The 23339-nt window shown below is 38.8% G+C and overlaps 5 protein-coding genes across 12 annotated transcripts; all 5 read left to right on the forward strand.

The window, feature by feature from the left end:
- The first annotated feature begins 1125 nt into the window (after positions 1-1125).
- Positions 1126-5531, forward strand: LOC103321029 (Remorin family protein). Of its 3 annotated transcripts, none has more exons than XM_008222775.3 (6): positions 1126-1435; positions 1799-1928; positions 2307-2930; positions 3587-4061; positions 4149-4230; positions 5026-5531. In XM_008222775.3, the coding sequence occupies exons 1-6, from the start codon at positions 1406-1408 to the stop codon at positions 5227-5229; spliced, it is 1545 nt and encodes a 514-aa protein (XP_008220997.2). In that variant the 5' UTR covers positions 1126-1405; the 3' UTR covers positions 5230-5531. The 3 variants fall into 3 exon arrangements, with proteins under 3 accessions (XP_008220997.2, XP_088900471.1, XP_088900470.1); XM_089044345.1 differs by lacking the exon at positions 5026-5531 and adding an exon at positions 4379-4524 and having other exon boundaries at positions 1183-1435; XM_089044344.1 differs by having other exon boundaries at positions 1197-1435; positions 1821-1928.
- An 842-nt stretch (positions 5532-6373) lies between these two features.
- Positions 6374-10237, forward strand: LOC103321028 (CCCH-type zinc finger family protein). Its single transcript, XM_008222774.3, has 3 exons — positions 6374-6753; positions 7712-7822; positions 7970-10237. The coding sequence occupies exons 1-3, from the start codon at positions 6589-6591 to the stop codon at positions 9923-9925; spliced, it is 2232 nt and encodes a 743-aa protein (XP_008220996.2). The 5' UTR covers positions 6374-6588; the 3' UTR covers positions 9926-10237.
- A 296-nt stretch (positions 10238-10533) lies between these two features.
- On the forward strand, positions 10534-14580 carry EMB2794 (Tetratricopeptide repeat (TPR)-like superfamily protein). 3 transcript variants are annotated; one of them, XM_016792373.2, is made up of 3 exons: positions 10534-13346; positions 13472-13639; positions 14201-14580. In XM_016792373.2, exon 1 carries the CDS (start codon positions 10652-10654, stop codon positions 13079-13081), a length of 2430 nt encoding a protein of 809 aa, XP_016647859.2. In that variant the 5' UTR covers positions 10534-10651; the 3' UTR covers positions 13082-13346; positions 13472-13639; positions 14201-14580. The 3 variants fall into 3 exon arrangements, with proteins under 3 accessions (XP_016647859.2, XP_016647858.2, XP_008221377.3); XM_016792372.2 differs by having other exon boundaries at positions 13478-13639; XM_008223155.3 differs by having other exon boundaries at positions 13512-13639.
- A 2470-nt stretch (positions 14581-17050) lies between these two features.
- Positions 17051-21179, forward strand: LOC103321027 (PPR containing protein). 4 transcript variants are annotated; one of them, XM_008222771.3, is made up of 8 exons: positions 17051-17209; positions 17416-17823; positions 17914-18264; positions 18407-18569; positions 19324-19447; positions 19771-19836; positions 20502-20768; positions 20989-21179. In XM_008222771.3, the coding sequence occupies exons 2-8, from the start codon at positions 17493-17495 to the stop codon at positions 21088-21090; spliced, it is 1404 nt and encodes a 467-aa protein (XP_008220993.1). In that variant the 5' UTR covers positions 17051-17209; positions 17416-17492; the 3' UTR covers positions 21091-21179. The 4 variants fall into 4 exon arrangements, with proteins under 4 accessions (XP_008220993.1, XP_008220994.1, XP_088902457.1 ...); XM_008222772.3 differs by having other exon boundaries at positions 20505-20768; XM_089046331.1 differs by having other exon boundaries at positions 19771-19827.
- Positions 21180-21920: 741 nt separating this feature from the next.
- LOC103321026 (Protein prenylyltransferase superfamily protein) lies at positions 21921-23289 on the forward strand. Its single transcript, XM_008222770.3, has one exon. The coding sequence runs from the start codon at positions 22089-22091 to the stop codon at positions 23097-23099; it is 1011 nt and encodes a 336-aa protein (XP_008220992.2). The 5' UTR covers positions 21921-22088; the 3' UTR covers positions 23100-23289.
- The last annotated feature ends 50 nt before the right edge of the window (positions 23290-23339 follow it).

Here is a 23339-nt window from a genome sequence, read left to right on the forward strand (position 1 = left end):
ACACACATGCTTAAGGTCCTCACCTTCATCCATCATCCATCACACCTTATCACTAAGTTGGACTCAATCTTGGCCTAACCATTTTGAGCATCAACAATATGTATAATCAAATCAACCGTGATATATTTTTTTTGTTTTTTTGGAAACGTCCCAATCCATTATTACAATAAAAATTTGGATTTGGTCTGTAATATTTAAAGGAAAAGTTTAACTAAAATAAAACTTTAGATCCAAAATAATCTCTGTCCACCAAATGAATAAACAAAGTATTGGGAGCATGTGACAATTTGGCCTTTCAACCGTTCGATTTGATTATGATATGCGTCTAGGTGCTCGACGTATAAACTAATCAGGAATCGGATGGGTTTGAAGTTTGAAACGTCAAAGGGGTAGGAGGAGCCAAATGGATGTGTCTGTGGGTCTCTCTCCCTCAATACTTAAGGTTTTTTAGGTTTTAGACATAAAAAAAATTTCACTTTTGGAAAAAGCCAAAGCTTTTCAAAAAGACAAAACCACTCAACTTTCAAATCAAAGGCGTACATGCAATGTATTGGATTCTTAGAAATCTAAAAATAAATAAGGCATTTTGTCATTTTTGCTTCTTTTAAAATTTTTCTCTCACCTTTTGCTTTTTCCAAAATGTCCCCAATACTTATGATAGTCTGTGTCGCTTGTCATCTAAAAGGAAAGAATGTTTGCATATTCAATGCATATGCAGCTACGAAGTTAAAACTCTTTGTTGGTTTGTTGAATATGAATTGGTTCCTTTTTACTGGAAAAATTTACTGCTTACTGTGTTTACAGATTACTTATACAAAATTATTTCAGAATAATGGTGTATATATTAAAATTTTCCAAAGATAATTAGGATTGCCAAAGCTCTCCCATCCCATGTCAAGCAGTCAAAGATATTTGCAAGTAGCAGATCTTCTGCATTGGGATCATGGAGAGTCACAAGCCCATGTCCAATGAGTTTCGGGCCCTGAATTAGTGAGACTTTTTTCCTTCTTATATTTTATTTTGGCACACAGTTTTTCTTTCTTTTTCTCCTTCCATTGGTTTGATTGATATATAGATTTATTTTTTTCCTCAAATACTGTAAACTGAATAAAGCAGAGTCACAGTGGAGATAGCTAAAGAAGGTACTTTCTGCGGGTCCTTTGTCTACGTTGTCTGTAAACATAAATAGTACCGGGGAGAGAGAGAGAGAGAGAGAGAGAGAGCGACTGAGACGTGACTTATTGACTGCAACTTGAAGCTCAAAAAGAAAACTCAATGACTCGCGCATCCTGAGCTATGCCTATTATATATACAGAGACTGAGTAAAAATGTTACAGATACAACGCATTGCATGATGTGCACGGAAAAATTCCCGTTGTAGGTTCCTCGTCAACAGCAAAATTCTATGGATTACGAAAGGATCCAAAAGCCTCAGGTTCCTTCCTATTTTCCTCTTATTTTTGGACACAATGTGTTGATTTATATTTTTCACTCCTCTTCTCTCATTCCAATGTATTACTGTTATAGATACACAAAACAACGCATCGTTTTCAAATATTGTTTGTTGTTATTTATTTTTCTTGCTTCAAGCGTGTGCAAAATCCAACATTTTCTTATCCTTTTTTTTTCAAAAGAAAAAAACTGAAAAACCCAACCTTTTTGATCTGTCAATTTCACGAATTACACCCACAGTTTGCATCCAAGTTTTCACCTTTCTCATCTTTTTGGTGCAAACACAAAGACCCAGTACAAGACTTTTGCTGTTATTGGATTGTTAATTGGTTATTTGAAAGTGCAGTGCGGTGGGGGGTTTTCACCAGGTAAGTTGAGGACAATGCTACTGGGAGTAGAGAAGAAGAGGAAGGAAAAGGAAGATCCTGAATCTAAATTTGCTTTGAGATCTCAACCTTCTGACTTTGATGAAGCTGGTTAGCTCTTTTTCTTTTGAGTTTTGGTTTACTTTTATTTTTTGATTAGTGATTACTTGCTTGCTTCATTCAGTATTTGAATCTTAGATATCTTATTCTTTGAATTAAGCCACTGGGTCAGCGGCGATTCCGATATATAACCAGAAACGGAGTGGTTGGCTCTGTTTGCTTCGATTGAAGCAGCAATGGTTGCATATGTACTAGCCTAAATAAACGTAAAGCTATGGCATTTCGATTGGGTTCTGCAAAAAATGGAAATTTTGTTATTTTATTTGGAAGAATAAATTTAATGCGATCTAATAAAACCTCTTAAGAATTGGCGAAATTGATTATTGATTTTCTTACCCTTTGGGATTGATGATTAATCTATTCTTGCAGGGGGTGGCGGTTCTGATAATTGCAAAGATGTGGATGTTGTTAGTGTCCTTCCTGAATGCTCGACTTCGACTGCTGCTGACTCTGTAGGCTCAGAGATGCTTAGTGACCGTAGATTGAAGGACAACACATCAGTAAATTCCAGAGTTAGGAACCAAGAAGACCCTTCTTTAGATTATGATAGTGGGCATGATGCTGTGAGTGTGTCCTCATCCATATTTGAGTTTCAGAAGGCAGAGCGTGCACCACAAAGAGTGCCTCTTGCGCCCTTCTCCAAACCAGCACCATCCAAATGGGATGATGCACAGAAGTGGATAGCGAGTCCAACTTGGAACCGCCCAAAGATGGGGCAGGCTCAAATGCAGGGTGGGCAAGGAGTTGGATCGAGAAAGGTGGGTAACTTCGGTAATGGGAGTAGACAACCGACCACAAAGGTTGTTGTTGAAGTTTCAGATAAAAAAGTAGCTATTTTTGAAGAACCAGATACGAAACGAATTGACACAAATCAAGCTAAGATGGAAAGTGGGGGGAAGAAGTTTGTTAGTTGGGAGTCTGACCCATATCCCATTGGTGATTCGTATGGCAAACCTGTGCTCATGATTGAGAACTCTGTTGGAGAGTCAGCAAGTAAGAATGTGTCTTTCTTCTTTACTGAATTGGATTTTCAGTAGGAATTATCATTTAATGCTTGAACATTTTGGTACATCATTTTTCATTCATACCATTTTATAACAGGAAAAGCCATTATATATACTTAATAGAAAATGAGTAGGTGCCCATGTCCTTACTGGTGTCTGGTGTGGGAAATGATTTGAAGACAATGGTTTTATTCTTGTGTTATTGCAAATCCGTACCACCGTTTGACCATAATTCAGATACATCAGATACATCGGACCACTGTTATCAGTATTACTCAAGCGAGCTGTTTGGTAATCACAAAAACACCTTTTTGTCAGTGGTAGACCCTTATAAAGGATGAGGTTTTTTAGTGCCTCCTCTTCTTCATAGTAGAGTGAGGCCTACCAGAAAGAAAACTGCTTCTGTAATTTGTTTATCAGACTTATTCTTCCTTTATAGTCTTATCTTTGATGGTTCCTAGACAGGCCTATATCGTAGGTATATTTAATTTGTGTATTCTTTAATTTCTTTGTATTTTTTTCTTTTGCACTGGGTGGTGTGTTGGTTCTCAATTAAATTAACTTTCATGCACAATACTTTACAAAGTGAACTTTCGATGAAAATTTGAAACTTACTAGCTGCGCACTTGCATATGATTTGTGCAGTCAATCTTAGTCAGCATGATGCGTCTGCAGCCTTGCATGGAACAACAACATTTATTCCTCCCCCTTCAACAGCAAGGTCTGTGTCAATGAGAGATATGGGTACAGAGATGACACCTATTGCTAGCCAAGAACCCTCCAGGACTGGAACTCCTGTGGGGGCAACAACGCCAATTCGCAGTCCTACTAATTCAAGGCCATCAACTCCTGGCAGAGCTGCACCAGCTTCATCTCTGATTGACCAAGAGGCTAACAAGGAGTTGTCTGAAAAGGAGTTACAAATGAAAACTAGGAGAGAGATAATGGCTCTCGGGACACAGCTAGGCAAGATGAACATTGCTGCCTGGGCTAGCAAAGAGGAGGATAAGGATGCATCTACATCGCTGAGAACTGTACCAGCAGAACAACCGGGTAAAAATGTTATTGAGACACGTGCAGCAGCTTGGGAGGAGGCTGAGAAAGCCAAGTATATAGCTAGGTTAATTCATGCCCTTCATTTATGCTTTGGCTTTTCTGTAATTATAAATTGTGGAGTGATCATGTGTCCATGACTGCAATTATCCAGGTTCAAACGGGAAGAGTTGAAAATTCAAGCATGGGAAAACCATCAGAAAGCAAAAACAGAAGCCGAGATGAGGAAGATTGAGGTACTTTTTAGTTGCTTTCTATTAGAAGTCATGTTGCGGCAGCCATTCTCTATTCCCAATCGCATATTTCCCTTTATTATTTTTTAATATAAAGTCTATAAAGTAGCGTACAAGCTCTCGCAAGACAACATAACAATAGCCAATTTAGGTCAGCTGGGCAGGACTGATCATCTAACATTGTAAGACTATAGCCCAATGTTACCTGGAACATAAAGACTGACCATGCTAAACTGCAAGAGGGTGGCTCCTGAGTCCTGATGAAGAATGCACTCTCTAGAGCTTCATCCCCTAAAGTCTCAGTGCACTTGCTCATTGTGGCATAATGCAATGCAGACATGTGAGAGAACCTGTTAGGCAGCAGATACTGTTTTGCCCAACAGCTTTTATGAGGTGGAATCAGAAGGCATGCCCTTCTAATTTTCTGATAAATTAATTATTTCATACTTAAGTTTCTCCTTCTCGTAAGGCATACAATCCATCTTTGCGTTTGAAAATTGTTCAATTTTATTTTTGTATGGTAGCCATCTTTCTTTAGGTCTTTGTTGTTGTCAGGACAAAAAATGGTAGAACGCCAGCCTTCTCACAGGTTGAGTTGCTTGGGCTGTGTTTTACATATATCATGTTGGTTGGATATTTGATTTGCTCGAATACTTAAAAAGAGTGAAATAACAGGCTTTCCGTACTAAATATAGAAAATCATTAGCTTCAAAGACTTGTTAGCTAACTTGAACTTGTAATCTAAGAATCCTATTGGAAATTATGCAGTTTCTTGACACTGACAATCGTTGCTTCCAGGTAGAGGTTGAAAGGATAAGGGGACGGGCCCATAGTAAGCTTGTGAATAAGTTAGCTGCTGCGAGGCATAAGGCTCAAGAAAAGCGAGCAGCATCAGAGGCCAAGAGAAACCAGCAAGCAGCAAAAACGGAGCAGCAAGCAGAGTATATTCGGAGAACTGGCCACATCCCTTCCTCGTTTTCTTGTTGGGGTTGGTGCTCATGATATTCGAATTCGAATCACTTCCTGCTGTGGAGGCCTTTGTTCCTTTCTTCCCCATATGTCCATGCTCATACACACGTTGTATTCATGAGCATGTCAAGATGTCCAGCCATCATCTCCAGTTCTAATGTAAAAACCTAAAGACTTGATTTGGCCAAGCCTATTGATAAAAGTTAGCAAGTACTCAATGTAAGTATCAACGCATTTTTTGTTGTGCAGACCATTGGCCTTTGATTTGTGATGATCCATCCAGCAATATTCAAAATGAAAAGTAGAAGCCTCATTGAATTGTGGCATTACAAGTAGGGGATATGTTTTAACTTTTATATTTGTTCTTTCCAGGAGAGAAGGGTAATGTTGGCCTTTCACATCCTTGTTTGACGAATTTGAAATCTGATAAAAGGAAAAAGAACAATTTTCATCAGGGTTGGAGGGAGGACAGTTCAAGATTTACTGCTTCCCAAATGCCAGCAGACAACAATGTCCTTCCGGACTTCCATAGTGGAAGTCTTGAGAAACTTGCCCAACAAAACCTAATCATGTTCAACATCTTCAACTCATAAAATAACACAACATACGGAAGTCACAATGTCGCATAAAGTACTTACCAAAATAAAGGTCGCACAAATAAAAGTACTTTTAAATCTATTGATATAAAATATGGTTTAAATAAATATGAAGTGTTTCGACCAAAAAATGAATAAATATGGAGTGCAAGTATTTATAATTTATACTGATAAATTGAATTTATATTAAAAAAAATACTGATAAATTTAATTTTTATCTTTAAAAAAAAATATAAGATCATGTACTTATAAAATAAAAGACATGAAAAGATAAGTTAATTGCTTAAGTTTTTATATATATTTTCTACGTTTTAAAAAATGGAGAGTGCCTGTTGCTTTTCACTCCCAAAAAAAAAAAAAAAAGTGAAAACATAAATGGGTAAAACTGGAAAGTCAAAGATCTTTTTGGGGTTTTTTTTTTTTGTAGGTCTCGACAAAAAACAAGAAGTGATTTTCGGGAGTGGGAGGGTGATGAGAAATATGTGCAATAGAAACACCCTATTGCTCCCAAAAAAAAAAACCCTATTGCTAATTTATAATAATATATATATTTTTATTTGTTTAAAATGAAAAACTATGGCTTAGCTTAAATCCTCATCATCATATTATACACCCACTTCCTCGTTCTCAATCTCTCAATCTCTCTCTCTCTCTCTCTCGCTATAAGACTTGCCCATCTTGTGGCGGCTCCTCTTCAAGATTGGATCGGCCTCTCTCTCTACCCCTCGCTCTCTTCCTTGCTTGGAATCGATCTGCTACCGAGACGATCCGTGGAAGTTTTAATTAAAGAATCGCCATGGTAGTTGGCGCACAACCACAGTCGCAACCACAACAACAGCAGCAGCAGCAACAGCAACAACAGAAGCCACCACAGCAACCTGAGACGACTGCTGAAGAGGAGGCCTTGAAGAGGAACACCGATTGCGTCTACTTTCTGGCCTCGCCTCTCACCTGTAAAAAGGTTCGGCCTTTGTTTGAATTCAAATTGTTCTGGGTATTCTTGCTTTCAGTTTTAGGGTTTTAGAGTTTCGTTTTTGTTTCGTTTCTGGTGGGATCTTGGGCTGGTTGGAAGTTGTGGTGGAATTTCTGGCCATAAGCTTTCAGATTTGAATGTTTCACTATTGTTATAATTGATTATTTTCTCCGTGATATTTGGATGTCAATTGATGGGATTGGAATTGGGTTTATGATGGATCTTTCTAGGTTACTATTTGTTCCTTTGGGTAATTCTGATTTGCCTATTCTCTTAAAATAGTTAACTCTAGGTTTAAATATATCTGTATATAACGAGGACTAATTTTATTGAATTGCTGCTAGAAGTATGAGGGCTATGGTTTCTTGAATAATTTTGCGATAAGCTTTGTATGTCAGAATCCCTAATGGGTTCCAGTCCTTGGAATCTTTATGAGCTTTCTTTTAGGGGCTTATTCAGTTGATCTATGAGAAACCTTATCCCAAGAAATTTTTTGTTAGAATATAGTGCCTGCAGCTGAAAATTAAACATTTTTTTCACAATTGATGTATGCTAAGGTTTTTTGGTAGCCTGCGGGATAGTCTCTGTTACTTTTGCTGCTGAGCTGGGACAAGTTAATTTGTTACAGAATTTGGGTTCTACTTTAGGCTATTTCTAGATATGGGTTTGTGTTCTTGACCATGTATAGTAGGTACTGAAATTGTGTGAATGGTATATATAAAGCATGTCCACGTCCCCCCCCCCCCCTTCTTTTTTTTCTTTCTCAGTCACCATGACTTGATATACTTAGCAATGTATTTGACTTGTTACCTTTGGCATTTTCTTTTCCTCTATTACATAATAGTGTCTCAATGTAAAGGGAAAACACATATTTTATCTGTACTAATACACCATAAATAATGGTTGGATTATCTCAATGTTAACCATATTGATACTCTGTTGACAGGGAAGTGAATGTGAATATCGCCACAGTGAATATGCTCGGGTCAACCCCAGGGATTGCTGGTACTGGTTGAATGGTAATTGCTTGAATTTAAAATGCGCGTTTCGGCACCCAGTAAGTATTGTTTTCTTATCTTTGTCCAAATTTACTTGTTTCATATTTAAAGTTATGCAAAAAAAAAAAAAAAAGGTTTTTTTTTGCCTATAGGCCTCCAATCATTTTATTTGACATTGTTTCTGACCGCATGTTGTTCCTCTACAGCCTCTTGATGGATTGTTAGGAAGCCCAGCAGCAACTTCAGCTGGACCTTCTTTGCCTCTATCACATACTGTGGCAGCACCTACCACGCCTGCGACGCATGTGACTTATAACTCAAGTAAACAAGCAGTTCCCTGTATTTTCTTCCAAAAAGGGCAGTGTTTAAAGGGTGACAGATGTGCCTTCTCGCATGGACCAAATCCTATGGCTGGTAGTAAAGTTCCACAGGCACCAGCAACTATCCATGGCACAGAGCCTTCAAGTCTTAAGAAGGTTTTTGGTGGCCTTCAAAAGTGCACTCAAGAATTGAAGGTTCCCCAGGCAAGTGCCTCAAAGTCAGTTGGAGTGCCTCCTCAAGCTAAACCCGCGCCAAAATTTCAAACTGTTCCAGTCAGGAATGGAGTTAGCATTGAGAGGAATGTGCCATCAACTAAAGCATTGGATGACGAGGCTCGTAGATACAAGGCAACAAGTGTTCCTCCTGTTAGCAATGGAGACTCTACAAGTCAGGCCAATCATTTACTTCAGGCTCATGTATCAGACCATCATGGTTACCAAAACGGTAAGGATGCTGATGAGCACTTGAGGGAGTCCTCTCCTGGATTTGATGTTCTTGTAGATGATGAGCTCGGAGATTCTGATTACTACCATGGTGAAGATCAATTTGGAAGAACAAGAGGTCATGAGGGGAGGAACTTGAATTCTGTGAATGAATATGATCTGGATCGTCCAGCTGATTACAATTCAATGGCTGATGTTGATCGAGAAAGGTTTTGTGACCCACGGGGCTATGACCCTTACGACCACATGCAAGGGCAATATGCTTGGGACCAGCACAGGGCTTCATCTGAGAGACAGTTAGTGGGTCCTGCCCGTCTTGAGAGGAGGGGTTATCGTAAATCTGATAGTCCAGAGAACATTGATGAGTTAGATCTGCGACATCGTTTATCCAAGCACAGGAGGGTAAATGGTCTGAGATCCATTGTCAGCCATGATTATGCACTAGATGGTCATGTTGAGGAGCGAAAAAACCGTCCTCGTCGGGATTCACAGCAATTGCCCTCACATGAGGGCTCCCTTAGTAGTCGTCTTCATGGTAGAATAAAGCTTCCGGGCGGGTCTCCACCAGTTAATGGTGGTGATTTGCACCAAGAAAGGGAAGTTGACAGAGGAAGGAGTCGAGGCAGATTGTCACCTAGAAGGGCTCCAATATCCTCCCAGCAAGGAAGGCTTCGAGACAGAATAAAAGGAAGGGTAGAGGACTATAATAATGAGGAGAGAAATTTTGGGGCTCATCGTAGTAGGAGAGAAATAATGGATGACCGAAGTGATGACTTTTCTCGTCCTAAGCGTCTTTCAGATCTGAAAGGTGGGAAAGATGGAGAAAATAAAGAGCAATCTTACCTTGGAAAACGGAAAAATGTGATGGATAATTATCAACAATCGGAAGGCGATATTTCATTTGAAGGGCCAAAGCCTCTTAGTGAGATTCTGAAGAGGAAGAGAGAAGCTGAAGCAGCAGCTTCTGGGAGCGGGAAATCTTTTGTCAATAAACAAGGCAATAATCAGAGAGAAAGCAGGGTGAGCAATCCAGGTGACTCTGAGTTTGCAGTCGCAGAGGTGAAAAGCAGTCTGCCTACTGTGGCCAAGGAAAAGCCCAAGTATGCAACCGAAGATGCAGTTGGAGCCGAAGATGAAAAAACTGATGTTGCTCATGGTCAGTCTTCACAAGGAGGACATAATGCTGGAGAGCTTGAAGAGGGGATGATTGATGATGAACCATTGGAGGACCAGGAACCTGAAGCTGAAGATCAGAGGGAAGGAGACTATGATTATGAACAAGGGGAAGATGGTGACTATAACTATGAAGAAGGTGAAAATGCAGATGGTGAAGAGGAATACATGGAAGATGAAGATGGGGATGACTTTGCTAAGAAGATCGGTGTCATGTTCTCGTGATTGGGTGAAGGAGGGAGAGAGGACTGACTCTGCTCTTTTTCCATGAATATTATCGTGTCGAGGGACCTTCCAAACTCATTTTGGTGGTTGGTTCTGATTAAGTAACATGGCTGCTCTGGTTTCTTTATAGAATTAGGGATAGCAGGCCTTTTTGTCTCGTTATGTTAATCGAAACCTTTTCATTGTATTTAAATCTGATTTAATGGGAATTCTTCTTCATGCTTGAGGCATTTTGCTGTGCTTGTTTGAGTGCATGGCTGTAGCCTGTAATGTAACAGTAGATTTAATAAGATCTCTACTTGTTATTTCTCACATTTTCTTCTTTTTCCTTATTTGTTGTAGGTTGAGGTTCTGTTAATTTTCTTTTTCCCCTGATAAAACCATCAGGTGTTAATCACCACTTAATTTAATGCTGGCAACTTCAGTAAGAATATTTTTATCAATCATGTGGGTTATCTCTCTCTAGTGCATGATACTACGAGTTCGTATGGATAAATATAAGTGAAATCTATCAAAAATAGGTTCTATTATTGAAAGAGTTGGAGAAACGGGTCGGGTCGGGTCGGACCGGGCTCTCTATTCAATCTATTCACTCAAGGCTCATTTCATCAGTTTCGGTCCATCCCCAAGCTTCCAACCTTTAAACCACTCTTGCTTTGCTCAAAAACCCTAAACACTTATTTCTTCTTGGTTTTCTTCATCAGCCATACGCCACACGAGCTATGAATGCCCATTATTCGTCGTATTCATCTTTATATCCATGGAAGCCCCTACTCTTTGAAAATGGAGCTAACTAAAGGCGCTCTCGGTTTCTTCTTATTTTTATTTTTCATCTTCTCAAAGATGCTGATATTTCTTCGCAATCTCTTCCAAATGGGTTGCCGAGACTCCTTTCATCGAGTAAGCCCTCTCTCTTCGATACCTCAATACTCATCTAATTGCCTTTTCATCAATGTATCATCATTATCATTATCATCATCATCATCACATGGTTCTCTTATAGCTTGCCCTTTGGTTTGGTTCACCAGTTTTCTCTGTATTACTCGATTCCCGTTTGTCACCAAATCAAATCCCAATTCGTTTCCCGATAATGTAAATACAGAATCCCTGAGAATAATTATTCAACACGACTATTGGGACGATCCCAGAATTGTGAACTTGTTTGGTTCGGCTTTGGCGCCTATTTGGGCGTCCAAGTTTTTGGTGGAACTCAGGGGAGACCCCAAGTTGGCTTTGAAATTGTTCAGATGGTCGAAAACCCGAATTGGGTTTTGCCATACTACTGAATCTTATTGTATTTTGGTTCACATACTCTTTTATGCTAGAATGTATTTTGATGCCCATGAGATTCTTAAAGAGCTGGTGTCGTTGAGGCGGGTGTCGCCGGGTTGTGATGTATTTGATGTGTTGTGGTCAACAAGGAATGTTTGTCGTCTGGGATTTGGAGTGTTTGATGCGTTGTTTAGTGTTTTGGTTGAGTTTGGAATGCTTGAGAAAGCAAGTGAGTGTTTCTTGAGGATGAAGAAGTTTAGAGTTTTGCCGAAAGTGCGGTCTTGTAATGCCCTTTTGCAAAGGCTTTCAAAGTCAGGGAAGGGGAATTTTTCAAGGAAATTTTTTAAGGATATGCTTGGGGCTGGGATTACACCTTCGGTTTTCACTTACAATATAATGATTGGTTATTTGTGCAAAGAAGGCGATTTCGATACTGCTAGTTGCTTGTTTGCACAAATGAAAAGAATGGGCCTTACACCTGATATTGTGACATATAATTCTCTTATTGATGGATATGGAAAGGTTGGAATATTAGATAATTCGTTTTGCATATTTGAAGAAATGAAGGATGCAGGTTGTGAGCCTGACGTAATAACCTTCAATTCTTTGATTAATTGTTGTTGTAAATTTGATAAGATGCCCGAGGCTTTGAATTTTCTCTGTGAGATGAATAATAAAGGGTTGAAGCCAAATGTCATAACTTATAGCACATTAATTGATGCCTTCTGTAAAGAAGGGATGATGCAAGAGGCTGTTAAGATTTTTATGGACATGAAACGACTTGGCCTTTCACCTAATGAGTTCACCTATACTTCTTTGATTGATGCAAATTGCAAGGCTGGCAATTTGAGCGAAGCACTGAAGCTGAAAAAGGAGATGTTTCAGGAAGGGATTAGCTTGAACATTGTAACGTATACTGCTCTACTGGATGGGCTATGTCAAGATGGGAGGATGGAGGATGCAGAAGAAGTCTTCAGGGAAGTACTGGAAACTGGAATAAGTCCTAACCAGCAAATATGTACTGCCCTTGTTCATGGGTATATTAAGGCTAAGAGGATGGAGAATGCTATGGAATTATGGAAAGAAATTAAGGGGAAAGGCTTTAAACCCGATTTGTTACTTTATGGAACCATCATTTGGGGCCTTTGCTCCCAAAATAAGCTTGAAGAGTCTGAGCTTGTATTCAGTGAAATGAAGGGTTGTGGATCAACTCCAAATCATTTCATTTACACAACACTTATGGATGCTTATTTCAAGGCTGGAAAAACCAAGGAGGCACTTAATCTATTACAAGAAATGCTGGACAATGGTATTGAGTTCACTGTTGTAACATATTGTGCATTAATTGATGGTTTGTGCAAAAAGGGATTGCTCCAAGAGGCAATTAATTACTTTAGGAGGATGCCTGACATTGGTTTGGAACCCAATGTTGCAGTCTTTACAGCCTTAATTGATGGTCACTGTAAAAATAATTGCATTGAAGCAGCTAAGGAGCTGTTTAATGAAATGCTAGACAAGGGTATGATTCCAGATAAAGCTGCTTACTCCACTCTAATTGATGGAAATTTGAAGCATGGAAATCTTCAAGAAGCTTTGAGCGTGGAAAAGAGAATGAGAGAAATGGGTATGGAACTTGATCTGTATGCGTATACTTCCTTGATTTGGGGTCTTTCTCACTTTGGTCAGGTACAGCAAGCAAAAATATTGCTTGATGAGATGATTGGGAAGGGTATCCTTCCAGATGAGATTCTTTGTATTTGTCTGCTAAAAAAGTACTATGAGCTAGGGTATTTGGATGAAGCCTTTGAGTTGCAGACTGAAATGGTAAACAAGGGTTTAATAACTGGAACTTGTGATTATGCGGTTCCTAATGCAAGAACTTGAGAGGTGGTTAATTGCTTATCAATCTTAGGTTGGTTGGCATGTCTTGAATATCTCAGTTGGAAACATAGAATGGCTTTACTTCTACTAATTGGAAGCATATGAACCCAGTGACCATTTGAACTGAGTTCTGGATGGACTGGATGATTTGTTGCAAAATGTGTGTTCAATTCCTCTTGATGAAATATGACAACTACCTGTTGAGGCATGTTAAAGATTCTCTGTGGTCTAATGAGGGAAAATCTCCTACGTACAGCGCCTTTAATGGGTAAGGCTTTTTTTTTTAAATTCTTTCAGGTGATGCCTTCATTAAAAAAAGAAGTTTGCATTACTTTTGAATGATGAGATAAAACTACTTCTGGAATTCATAATTTCCTTCTTGAATTCTTCAAGCTGCAGTATCCTGAACTGACTGTAGTAAAACATGTGGCAGCTGGAATTCCTGGATTGGAAGGTATTGTCTGGTTAGCCAGCTTTGCTATAGAAAAAGATGCATAAAAGGAAAGGATTGACCAGACTCAGTTGAACTGGATGATGCTTTTGGCGAGCTATACAAGCAAGGTGCAAATTTCACTCTACATCTTATTATTTTGATATTCCAGACGTGGTATTCATGCCTAGATGTGGCAACGTCCTCGAGTAGCTATTTTTCTTTGCAATTTGCTTCTCATTGTCTAACTGATGTGATTATATGTACTCTACTTTTTATAGTACTTTAGTTTGTTGTTAATATTGTACTCTGGAAGATGGCTTTCACTGGCTATATCAGGCCAGGCCATCATAAAATAGATATATGCCAAATATATAAGGCTACTTATCTGCCACTTGCTTAGCATATTAATGCACTTGCTCTCCACTTTAGGGAAAAGAAAGATGAAGGAAAGTTAGAGTTATACATTTTGAAAAGCAAAACTAAATTTGTATCGATTGTGTATCCAAAGCAAAGCCCTTAATTTCATTTTGGCGGGTCAGATGCAGCCGATCAAATTGGGCTTCATTTCTTTAGATGGGATATAAGCTTTGGATAAACTATCTTCCGGCCCAAATAATACATGATTGAACTGGATTGAGGATGAATTTTATTCTATGATTTGTTTGATTACTCTTGATTAAAAATGGTAGGGACGGGAGGCAGCGGTGATGACAGCAATGGAGGTGGCAACAACAATGGCGGTGCTGCATGGCGGCAAAGATGATCAGCTTTCACGTTGTGGTTGTGACCAGCTGTGGTAACTATGATGGTTGCATGAGAAGTGTGATGGTGGAGACAACAATGACACCGGTGGTGTTAGCAGTGAGGTAGTGTTGGCGGGTGACAGTACTAGAGGATGAATTGTATTACGATGATTATATCCCCTTCCCTAGTGGATTTCTACATCATCGTCTAATTTCTTAGACATAAATGTATCAAATCCGGCCTTTTAAATCAGGGCCCAGGCAGATTAATGTGGCCTTTACTTTTATCATTTTCCTTTCTCATTTTAATCTTCCAGATTAATGTCTCCTCTTTGAATATTGTTTGTGATTCTGTGAACGGTTATTGAGCTCTGCAATCCATGCATTGCATGAACTGATATACGAATGAAGGGCCCAACGCGCAGAGGGTGGAGAGAATTAGTATTATTTTTTGTTTTTCAACTTGTAACAAGTCACGATACTAAAATGATTAATTTACAATTGATCGATTTACAGCTAATACCAATTTCCTTATCTTTTAAGTAGTTTAGTGTGTGAGTTTAGTATACTATCGTCATTCTCAATATAAAAAGGGGAGTTTCACTAAAACACCCAAAATGAAGGTTGAAATTATAAAAAAACCCAACACCCAAAACACTTTATAAACACACCCAAAACCCATCATTACACACACTCAAAACCCATTTATAAACACACCCAAAAAGTTGACTTTGGGGTTGATTTTGGGTGTGTTTCTATGTTTAAATAGTGCTTGGGTTTTTTTATAAATACATGTCTAGGATTGAGTTTATTTATAAATTTGTATATAAAAAGTCCTTAAAAAAAAGTGTTTTTCTCTTAAAATAAGAGTGTTGCTAAACGAACCCTAAAATTAACTAAGTACACACTTTATGATCTAAGTACACTCTAATATTAAAATCAAAATATAAAATTAACTAAGTTCACTCTATTCAACTACAAAAAATATCCTTAGCATACCCTAATGCACTTTATCACAAGGAGCCATATGATAACCATCAAGCTGGGCAACTAAACAAAGAATATAAATCTAATAAATAAAAAATAGTAGAATTGACTTTATCCTAAAATTTTAAGTCTCGTTCATTGTGGGTGTGGCCCTTAAACTTTGTATGTCGTCACTTATCATGAACTTGATCAAGGAAAGAGTGGAGGTCTTTTCACCCAAATCTGGGGCAAATCCTCCGTCACGCCCAATTTGGAAGAAGTAACATGATTATCTCATCTATCATCTTGTCCATCACATTGTAGTGTTATATGGCCTCAAATAAACTTGCGATTTCCAGGAAATAAGGAACCAGCAAAAGAGAAAAGCCATATTGGATCTGTAGACGTTTGTCAATGGTGGAATCATGGCAGATCTAGTACTGCAGCGATGACAGTGCTGCGGCTAGGATGATGTTAGGGTTTGGTTGTTAAACAAATTAATCAAATAAATTTTAAAGAGATTTTCTATTTAAACCCCACACTTCTCTTAGTTCACCCCATGTTCTAAGTTCACCCCAACTTTTAATTTAAATTCTCACAATTTCTAAGTAAACCCCACTATCTTCCCAAACTACCCTTACATACACCCCAAGCTGAAAAAATAAGAAATAAAAGAGATTTTCTATTTAAACCCCACAAGCTACCTTTAGAGCCATGTCAATAAACTCTGCAGTCCACACTAACACGGTAAAACAACTCCAGAGATAAATTCATTTGACTCTTCCCTTATAAATTGGGACTGGTGTCTGAGCTTTTTATTCAGTTCTCCACAAATCTTTTGCATCATGGGTTGGTGAGAATATGTATAATTTCTGGCGTAGCCTATGGGTGTTATGGAATTGATTTTAATTTCCTCTTATGCCTGGGTTTATCTGCATTGAGATCTTTATGATTGGAGAATGAATATTTTTTTTTGTCTTTGTTTAGATATGCATCAAGTCAATATAACCAGTGTTTATTTCTTCTTTTGTCAATCTTCTAAATTGTTTCCCTTCAATGCGTTCTTATCATAATATCGTCAGTGTCTTCTGCAGGTAATTAATGTTCTAGATGTAAGTAGAAGTAAGGAGAAGGGATATGAGACGATTGTAAAAGATGATTTCTGTGATGAGGTTTGGCATAAGTCCCAAATTCCCATTCTTAATTGTCAAATCAGAATGCTTATTTGCCTTGTGCATCATCTCATCATTGTTGTTCTTGTTGTTTTTAATTTTCTTTTTTACATTGTGTTGTTTTTAAAATAGAAAAGCAATCTGGCATAGGATGTAGAAGAGTTTGTATTTTTTTTAAACTTAATTTGAAGAGTTGTGGGGTGTGTGGGGTGTGTTGGGGTGTGTGTATAGATGTATTAGGGTTAAGTATTAAGTTGAATGACCTTTTTTGTCTTTTTACACAATAATAAAACTTACAACTTAATGATTTAAATATTGGGGTGAACTAAGAGAAGTGTGGGGTTTAAATAGAAAACATCATTTTAAAAACATAAAAAAGCTTATTCAATTAAAATAGACAATCCATGTTATGTGACACATCAGTTGATAATAAAAAGTTGGTGTTTAAGTTAGTGCCCGTAGCATTACTACTATTAAAATTACATTTGTTTCACTATTCAATATATCCTTTTTGGTCATTTCATATTAGGGTAAATTAGTAATTCAATAAATAATTTTGTAGTCAGACGTATTCAGTTAATTTTAAGATTCATTTAGCAACACTCTTAAAAATAAAATATAAATATAAAAAAGCGCAAAATGTATAAAAGAGGAAAAGGCTCGTTGCAGAAAAAGTGAGGGCGCGCCCAATTTATATCCCCTACACCTCCACAGGTATAAGTATACAAGAAAAGTAGCGTCTATCTGGCTTGGGTCGGGAGCTGGTGCGGCAGATCGGTGGGAGGCTTGGAAGCGCTTTTGGCATCCAACAGCTGAGGTACGGTTTCAGCCTTGGATTCTCTCTCTCTCTCTCTCTCTCTCTCTCTCTCTCTCAGTCTGTATAGCCGTTAAAGTTCACTATTATGCTTCAAACCCAGAACACACCAATTACTGATTTACTAGACTGACTAAAACAACAGCTTCAGAAATTCAACAATGTCTTCTTCCTCTAAACATACAATCTCTCTGCATTGCGATTTGCAGTTTGCAGTTAAAAAGGGGAAGACGATGACGAATGAGATGAATTCGAAGGGCTTTCGGTTAAAATAAATTTGGAAGAAATGGGGACTAGGGTTCCAGTGCAGCACTACAACATGAGATCGCCTAATTCCTACATTGGAAACCCTCTTCACGACCTCAACACCGTCGATGCTCGCCCCGCCGCCGAAATCGACTCCATCAGTGATGTCGACCGCGACGCCGTCACTGAGCATAGCCTCGACAACGACGACGGTTCCAGTGCCGTTGTTAATGACTGTATACATGAATCCTACACCAACTCTTTACCCATCCACGGCGTCCGCGTAGGAGTTGAAGAAGACCGGTCGCGCCTTGAAAACCATGGCGGCTCTTCCAGTTCCAGGGCTCCCTACGATCTCTTATCACTTCAAGGTACCAACTTTAACTTGCTTTCTTCGAATTTTGTGTATTTGTGTTGGAAAGTTTGAAATTTGAACCGAACCCTTTTGGCTTTGGAGTCAGATGTGTCACCTATTGAATCAGCAAGGGCACGATTTCTGCAACTTATTGTGGATCATTTTATTAGTGAACATGTCGTTGAAGTGCCTAATTCTGAGGCTGCTGCTGACTATGATAGTGCTCAGTCTGGCCAAGATAAACTCAATAAGAGAAAGCCCGGAGAGGTCCGGTATGAAGGGGACCCCAGACTGGCTTTGCCCCTGATGTATGTCGCAAATATGTACCAAACTTTGGTTAATGAAGCAAATATTAGGCTTGATTCCTTGAGTGGATTTCGTGAGAAGACAATTGGGGTTGCCCTTGAAGCTTCTGGTGGGTTGTACAGATGCCTGGCTAAGAAATTTCCCAAAAAAGGTATTCAATTTCTCTGCATATAAGATCTATGTTGATTTGTGAATCAATTTTACTCGTAATAGCATCTAAATAATAAGTGGTTCCTAAATAAATCTTGCCCTTTTTTGTGATAATATCTGATTTGCCTATATCTTTCCGAAAGGACCGTGTACATTTAAAAGAAGAGAGTTGGCCACATCTATCGAAACAAGGACAAGATTTCCAGAGTTGGTCATACAAGACGAGAAGCGAGTTCGTTTTGTAGTAGTAAATGGTTTGGATATTGTTGAAAATCCTAATAACATGCCTACTGATGATGCAGAATGGTAAGTTTATAAATCAATTTCCAATCTTCTTTTTTGGGGTGTGATTATCTGTTAAAATATTCCAATTTTTGGCTCATCTTTTGCACTAATTTCCATTTCTTAAGACTTAATCAATGTTTTCCTTTGGGCAAGACATCCTCTTTGGTCAATGTTAGCTTGCCACACTCCTTTTTTAGAGTGCAAAGTAAATGAGTACATGGAAACTTGGCACAAGGCTGTGCTGAGCTATAGCTGGAGTACGAACGATAGCCACTGTTATATAGTTTCATGACTTCTGACATCTCTTAGGCTTGAGATTCTGAACCCACTGTTACTACCTCTATATGTGCTTATCAAAAGTTAAGCAACTAAGTTGATGATAAACAGCTGCTGTTTATGCTTTTCAAAACAACCTTTTACAAGGATTACAAGGATGAATTTGGAAAAGCCTGAAGCGAAGACTATCCTTGTAGGACCCATGGGATTTGTATATATATATATATATATATATATATATATATATATATTCAATAGCACATATAGAAATTTCTGAGAATGCAAGTCGTGAGTCAAGATATTTATTTTAAACTGGGAAGAATAGTAGGATTTTTCCCTCCCATATGATAGTTTGTGCTGAAGTATCATTCTTTTATTTATTTTTTGTCTTAGTCGAGACCTGTCTGCATGAAGTACTGATACAACTCAGATTTGGTTTGAAGTTTGCAATGTGCCTAAATCTTTCCTTTTCCCTTTTTTTTCTTTCTCTTTGCTGCAGGTTCAAACGATTGACTGGTCGGAATGAAGTAGCAGTCTATGCTCGAGACTTTAAGTTCTATTCTCCAAGACACAAGTATAGACGTGTTGCATCAAACTCTTCACCTAATATTGCTGGTTTACCTGTAAGCTTGATGTCACTTATTTTGTAATACTTGGAGCTCATTTTCATCTCATTAACTTTGACAAAAAATTTAGGTTAACCATGAAGAATGGGGGCCATTACAGAACATTCTGAAACTGTGGGACATAGATAGGTCTTAGAGTATAGAAATCTCCTTTTGTTTTTCTTTCTCCTCATGGTCGTGTTTGAGTAAATCCAAAATTAAAATTGCATGATAAGGAAATTGATATTTGGTGGTACTTATAATAACATCACAATATTTTACTTTACTAACTAAATTGAATGCGGAGGTATCAATTCATCCTCTTAATATATCCTTTTCAGACATTTCCTGGCACTGATAATTCTTCCATTTTGGCTGCTGCTCAGGGATTCCGCTCCGTAAGTGAAGTAAGAGTTATTTCTATGCTTAATGATTATTGCAACAACGTTTTATGTTTGATTGGATTGTCAATATATTGAGATGAGCATCAGCCTATATCAAGATTGTTGTTGGCCCTAGATGTTTTATATTGTTATCAGCCTTAGATGGTTGCAGGGCATGTAGCTGCATGCTGCTGTGAGATTGATCTTCAAACTTTTCTAGCAAAAAAGACACCAAGTTTTTGGATTAGTTGTATTACTGCCATGGTTCTTTTATAGTTCAATTATTTTGCCGTTTGGGAAAATAATCAGTGTATATGTTGTACTTGCCATTCACAACACTAAACTTGATGCATCAAAGGCAAAATAACATGCCTCTTAAGTGGATGGAGATTCCAATGGTGGGGATTGTGAAGCTACTAATAAACTCATATAAGTCTCTGTTGACACCTTATTGGTTAATGACAGCAAGACATATCTGGTTTAGGACCAAATGGTGTATCACACTCACTTTTACCACATATTCAAGAATAAATCTCTTATCTTTTGTAGAAATATATTTAAAACTTAATGGTGCTCAATATGGCTTATATTTTGATTAGTATGCTATTGTGAGCCCCTATGCCTGTGTTTTTTCTGGATATACAAAACATTGTCTGTGTAAAAATGGAGATTTATCTTTTTCCTTTTAGCAGCCACAAAATCAGCAGACGACTCCGTGTAAGCATCATATGCAACCCTTGTTGCACCAACCTCAGTTTCAGCCTGTTCACCAGACTCATCACCAATCCATCAACCAAAGTCCACATGCTGTTCATTATTCTCAAAACCATCAATGTGGTGCTGCCTCGCAACTGCCTGAAATTGCTCATGCTCACCATTCACCGACTATATCGCAGCACATGGTTTGCTTACAACCCCTCACAGGAGGCCATGTAGGGGGACGCATGCATGTATTGGTGAGTTCTATTTTGCATGCTGTCTCAAATTCACGTTCGTCTTTTGATGTTTTTGCTGTTCTTGAACGCTCCCTTTGCTTTGTGCTGTGTTATTAAGTGATGGATTATGTCAACTGCAATGGGAAACAAAGTAGAATGATTTTAATGTCTGAAGCATATTTTCATGAACACATAAAAAAAAAGTCTTTATTTATTCCTTACTGACCAAGTTTTATTTCAGCCATCCAGTCCTGCCAAGTTTTGCGACGAATGTGGGGTTCCATACTTGAGAGAAACCTCTAAGTTCTGCTCAGAATGTGGCGTTAAGAGGTTGGGAGTATAATATGGCCTCTATCAATTCTTCACTGCCCACCATGAAGTATATTCAGTTCACAGCCGTGTAATGTTTGTTCTATATTTTGTTGTAAATATGTATATTGGTCTCAGAGTCGGAATTTTTAAGAAAAAAGTAGCATTGTAACTCAAAGATAATCTTTTTTTATATTTATGTTGAAACACAAGCAAAACATGAGGAAAAGAAAAAAAAAATTAGCAACGACTAGAGGAATGGTAATCTTTTGATTCGTTTTAGTGGGAGAGTGAGAAATACAAGAGAGAAGAAGCGTGAGGTGAAGTAAGCAATTATGCAAGTTGGGGGCTGGGCCCACATTATTGGGTTGCGTATGGCATCTGGGTCGCCCCTTCAGACTAACTTTGTACAAAAAGCCCAATTCTTCTTGTTCCAGTTCTGTTTTGCAAAACGCCGATTAAATTTCTTTTTCCTTTTTAGTAATTGACTATCCTACAGCCTACACTATCGGCAGGTTATTATTTAAGAGAAGAGGCCTCATCAACTTACTGTTTCAGAAAATACCTCTCATGTCCCTATTTTATCAATTTTACCCTTATTATATGAAAAGAGAAACAAACATGGGTAGATAAATAGTTATAATTTATTTTAAATAAATCTACACAATTCCTCACCACTCTCAGTAATTACCAAAAAATTTCCTTCTCCTTCAATAAATCCACACCCACCCACATTCATTTTTATCAAAATTAAATAAAACAAAAGGCTGAGAATGATAAAACATTCAAAACATCATGCGTGCGAAGAGGCTAGTCAAAATTAAGATAAAATCTATAAAATGAAATAAAATGTAAATCATAATCGGTTTGAAGTCCAAACATACCAACAACCAAACCAACGGTTCTACTTTGAGTTCCGACGGAGTGAAACTTCCTCTGTGTCTCTCTCTAAAGTCACACCCTCCTACTCGTCCCCAGCTACCTACCTTCCCATAAAGTCCAAACTCTCAAGAACTCGTCGGCCGCTTAACCATGAACTCCTCCTCCACGCTAGCCTCCTCCTCATCGTCCTCGTCTCTCTTTCATTTCAAACTCACTCCCTCTAAACCAACTCAACCATCTCTTCTCCGTTTTGCCCCACCACATTCCCACAATTCCCACCATGCCCCTGCCCTCAAAATCACAGTTTCCTCAACCAACCACAACACCCTCCTCCCAAGCAACGGCGGCCACAACTCAAACCCGATTCTCCAAAATCTCAAACATTATGCCAAAGCTGCAATTCTCATTGGCGTCGCTGCCACCATCTTCACCAAGTCCTCAACTTTGCTCGCCAGAGCCGAACCTCCGCCTGCATTGACCGAACAAGCCCCAACCCAGGTCTCGGATGACGAGAATCAATCCTCATCGCCCTTGTCCGACTTCCTAGGCTCCAATTCGGAAGCCATCGAAGCCTTGAAATCGCTTCTGCAGCAGAAGCTCGAAAACGGCGAGGACGGTGAAGCGCTAAAGATCCTGCAGCGCTTGGCCTTGGCGCAGCCCTCGGCGACCGAGTGGAAGTTCATGATGGCTAGGGTGCTCGCCGAAATGGGCGAAAAGGAAAGCGCCCGCCAAGTGTTCGAGGAAATACTCGCGGCGGATCCTTTGTCCTTCGAGGCGTTGTTCGAGAACGCCCTGCTGATGGACCGCAGCGGCGAGGGCGAGGCGGTGATGAAGCGATTGGAGGACGCCTTGCAGATTGCGGAGGAGGAGAACAAAGCAAAGGAGGCTCGCGACGTTAAATTAATAATGGCACAAATTCAGTTCCTTCAGAAGAACGTGGAGGACGCTTTGAATAGCTATAACGAATTGGCAAAGGAGGACCCCAAAGACTTCAGGCCCTACTTTTGCCGCGGCATGATTTACAGTTTGCTTGACAGGAATGCAGAGGCGCGAGAGCAGTTTGAGAAGTACCGCCAGCTTTCGCCGAAGAAGTTCGAGGTGGATGGCTACTTGAGGACGCCATTGTCGCGAGTTAAGCTATTTGGGAACGATGAGAATTGAGTTTTGAGGCTCTCTGCCTGTGTCAAACTCTTTTTTGTTATTTTCTTGTTTTGTTTTTGAGACTTGGTTGAAAGTTGAAAATAACAGTTGAGAGATGTCGTTCAATTCTCTCTCAGAAACAAAGGTCCTATACAAGTTGTTCAAATCAAAATCTTTCGTTTTAATAATTCAACTTCTTAAATTGTACCAAGCTTATCTCTAAGCCGATGCATCCTGCAAATCACTGACATGTAATGAAAT

This window comes from Prunus mume, linkage group LG2 (assembly GCF_029339155.1).
Source record: "Prunus mume cultivar Tortuosa linkage group LG2, ASM2933915v1, whole genome shotgun sequence".
In the NCBI taxonomy this organism is placed as follows: Eukaryota; Viridiplantae; Streptophyta; class Magnoliopsida; order Rosales; family Rosaceae; genus Prunus; species Prunus mume.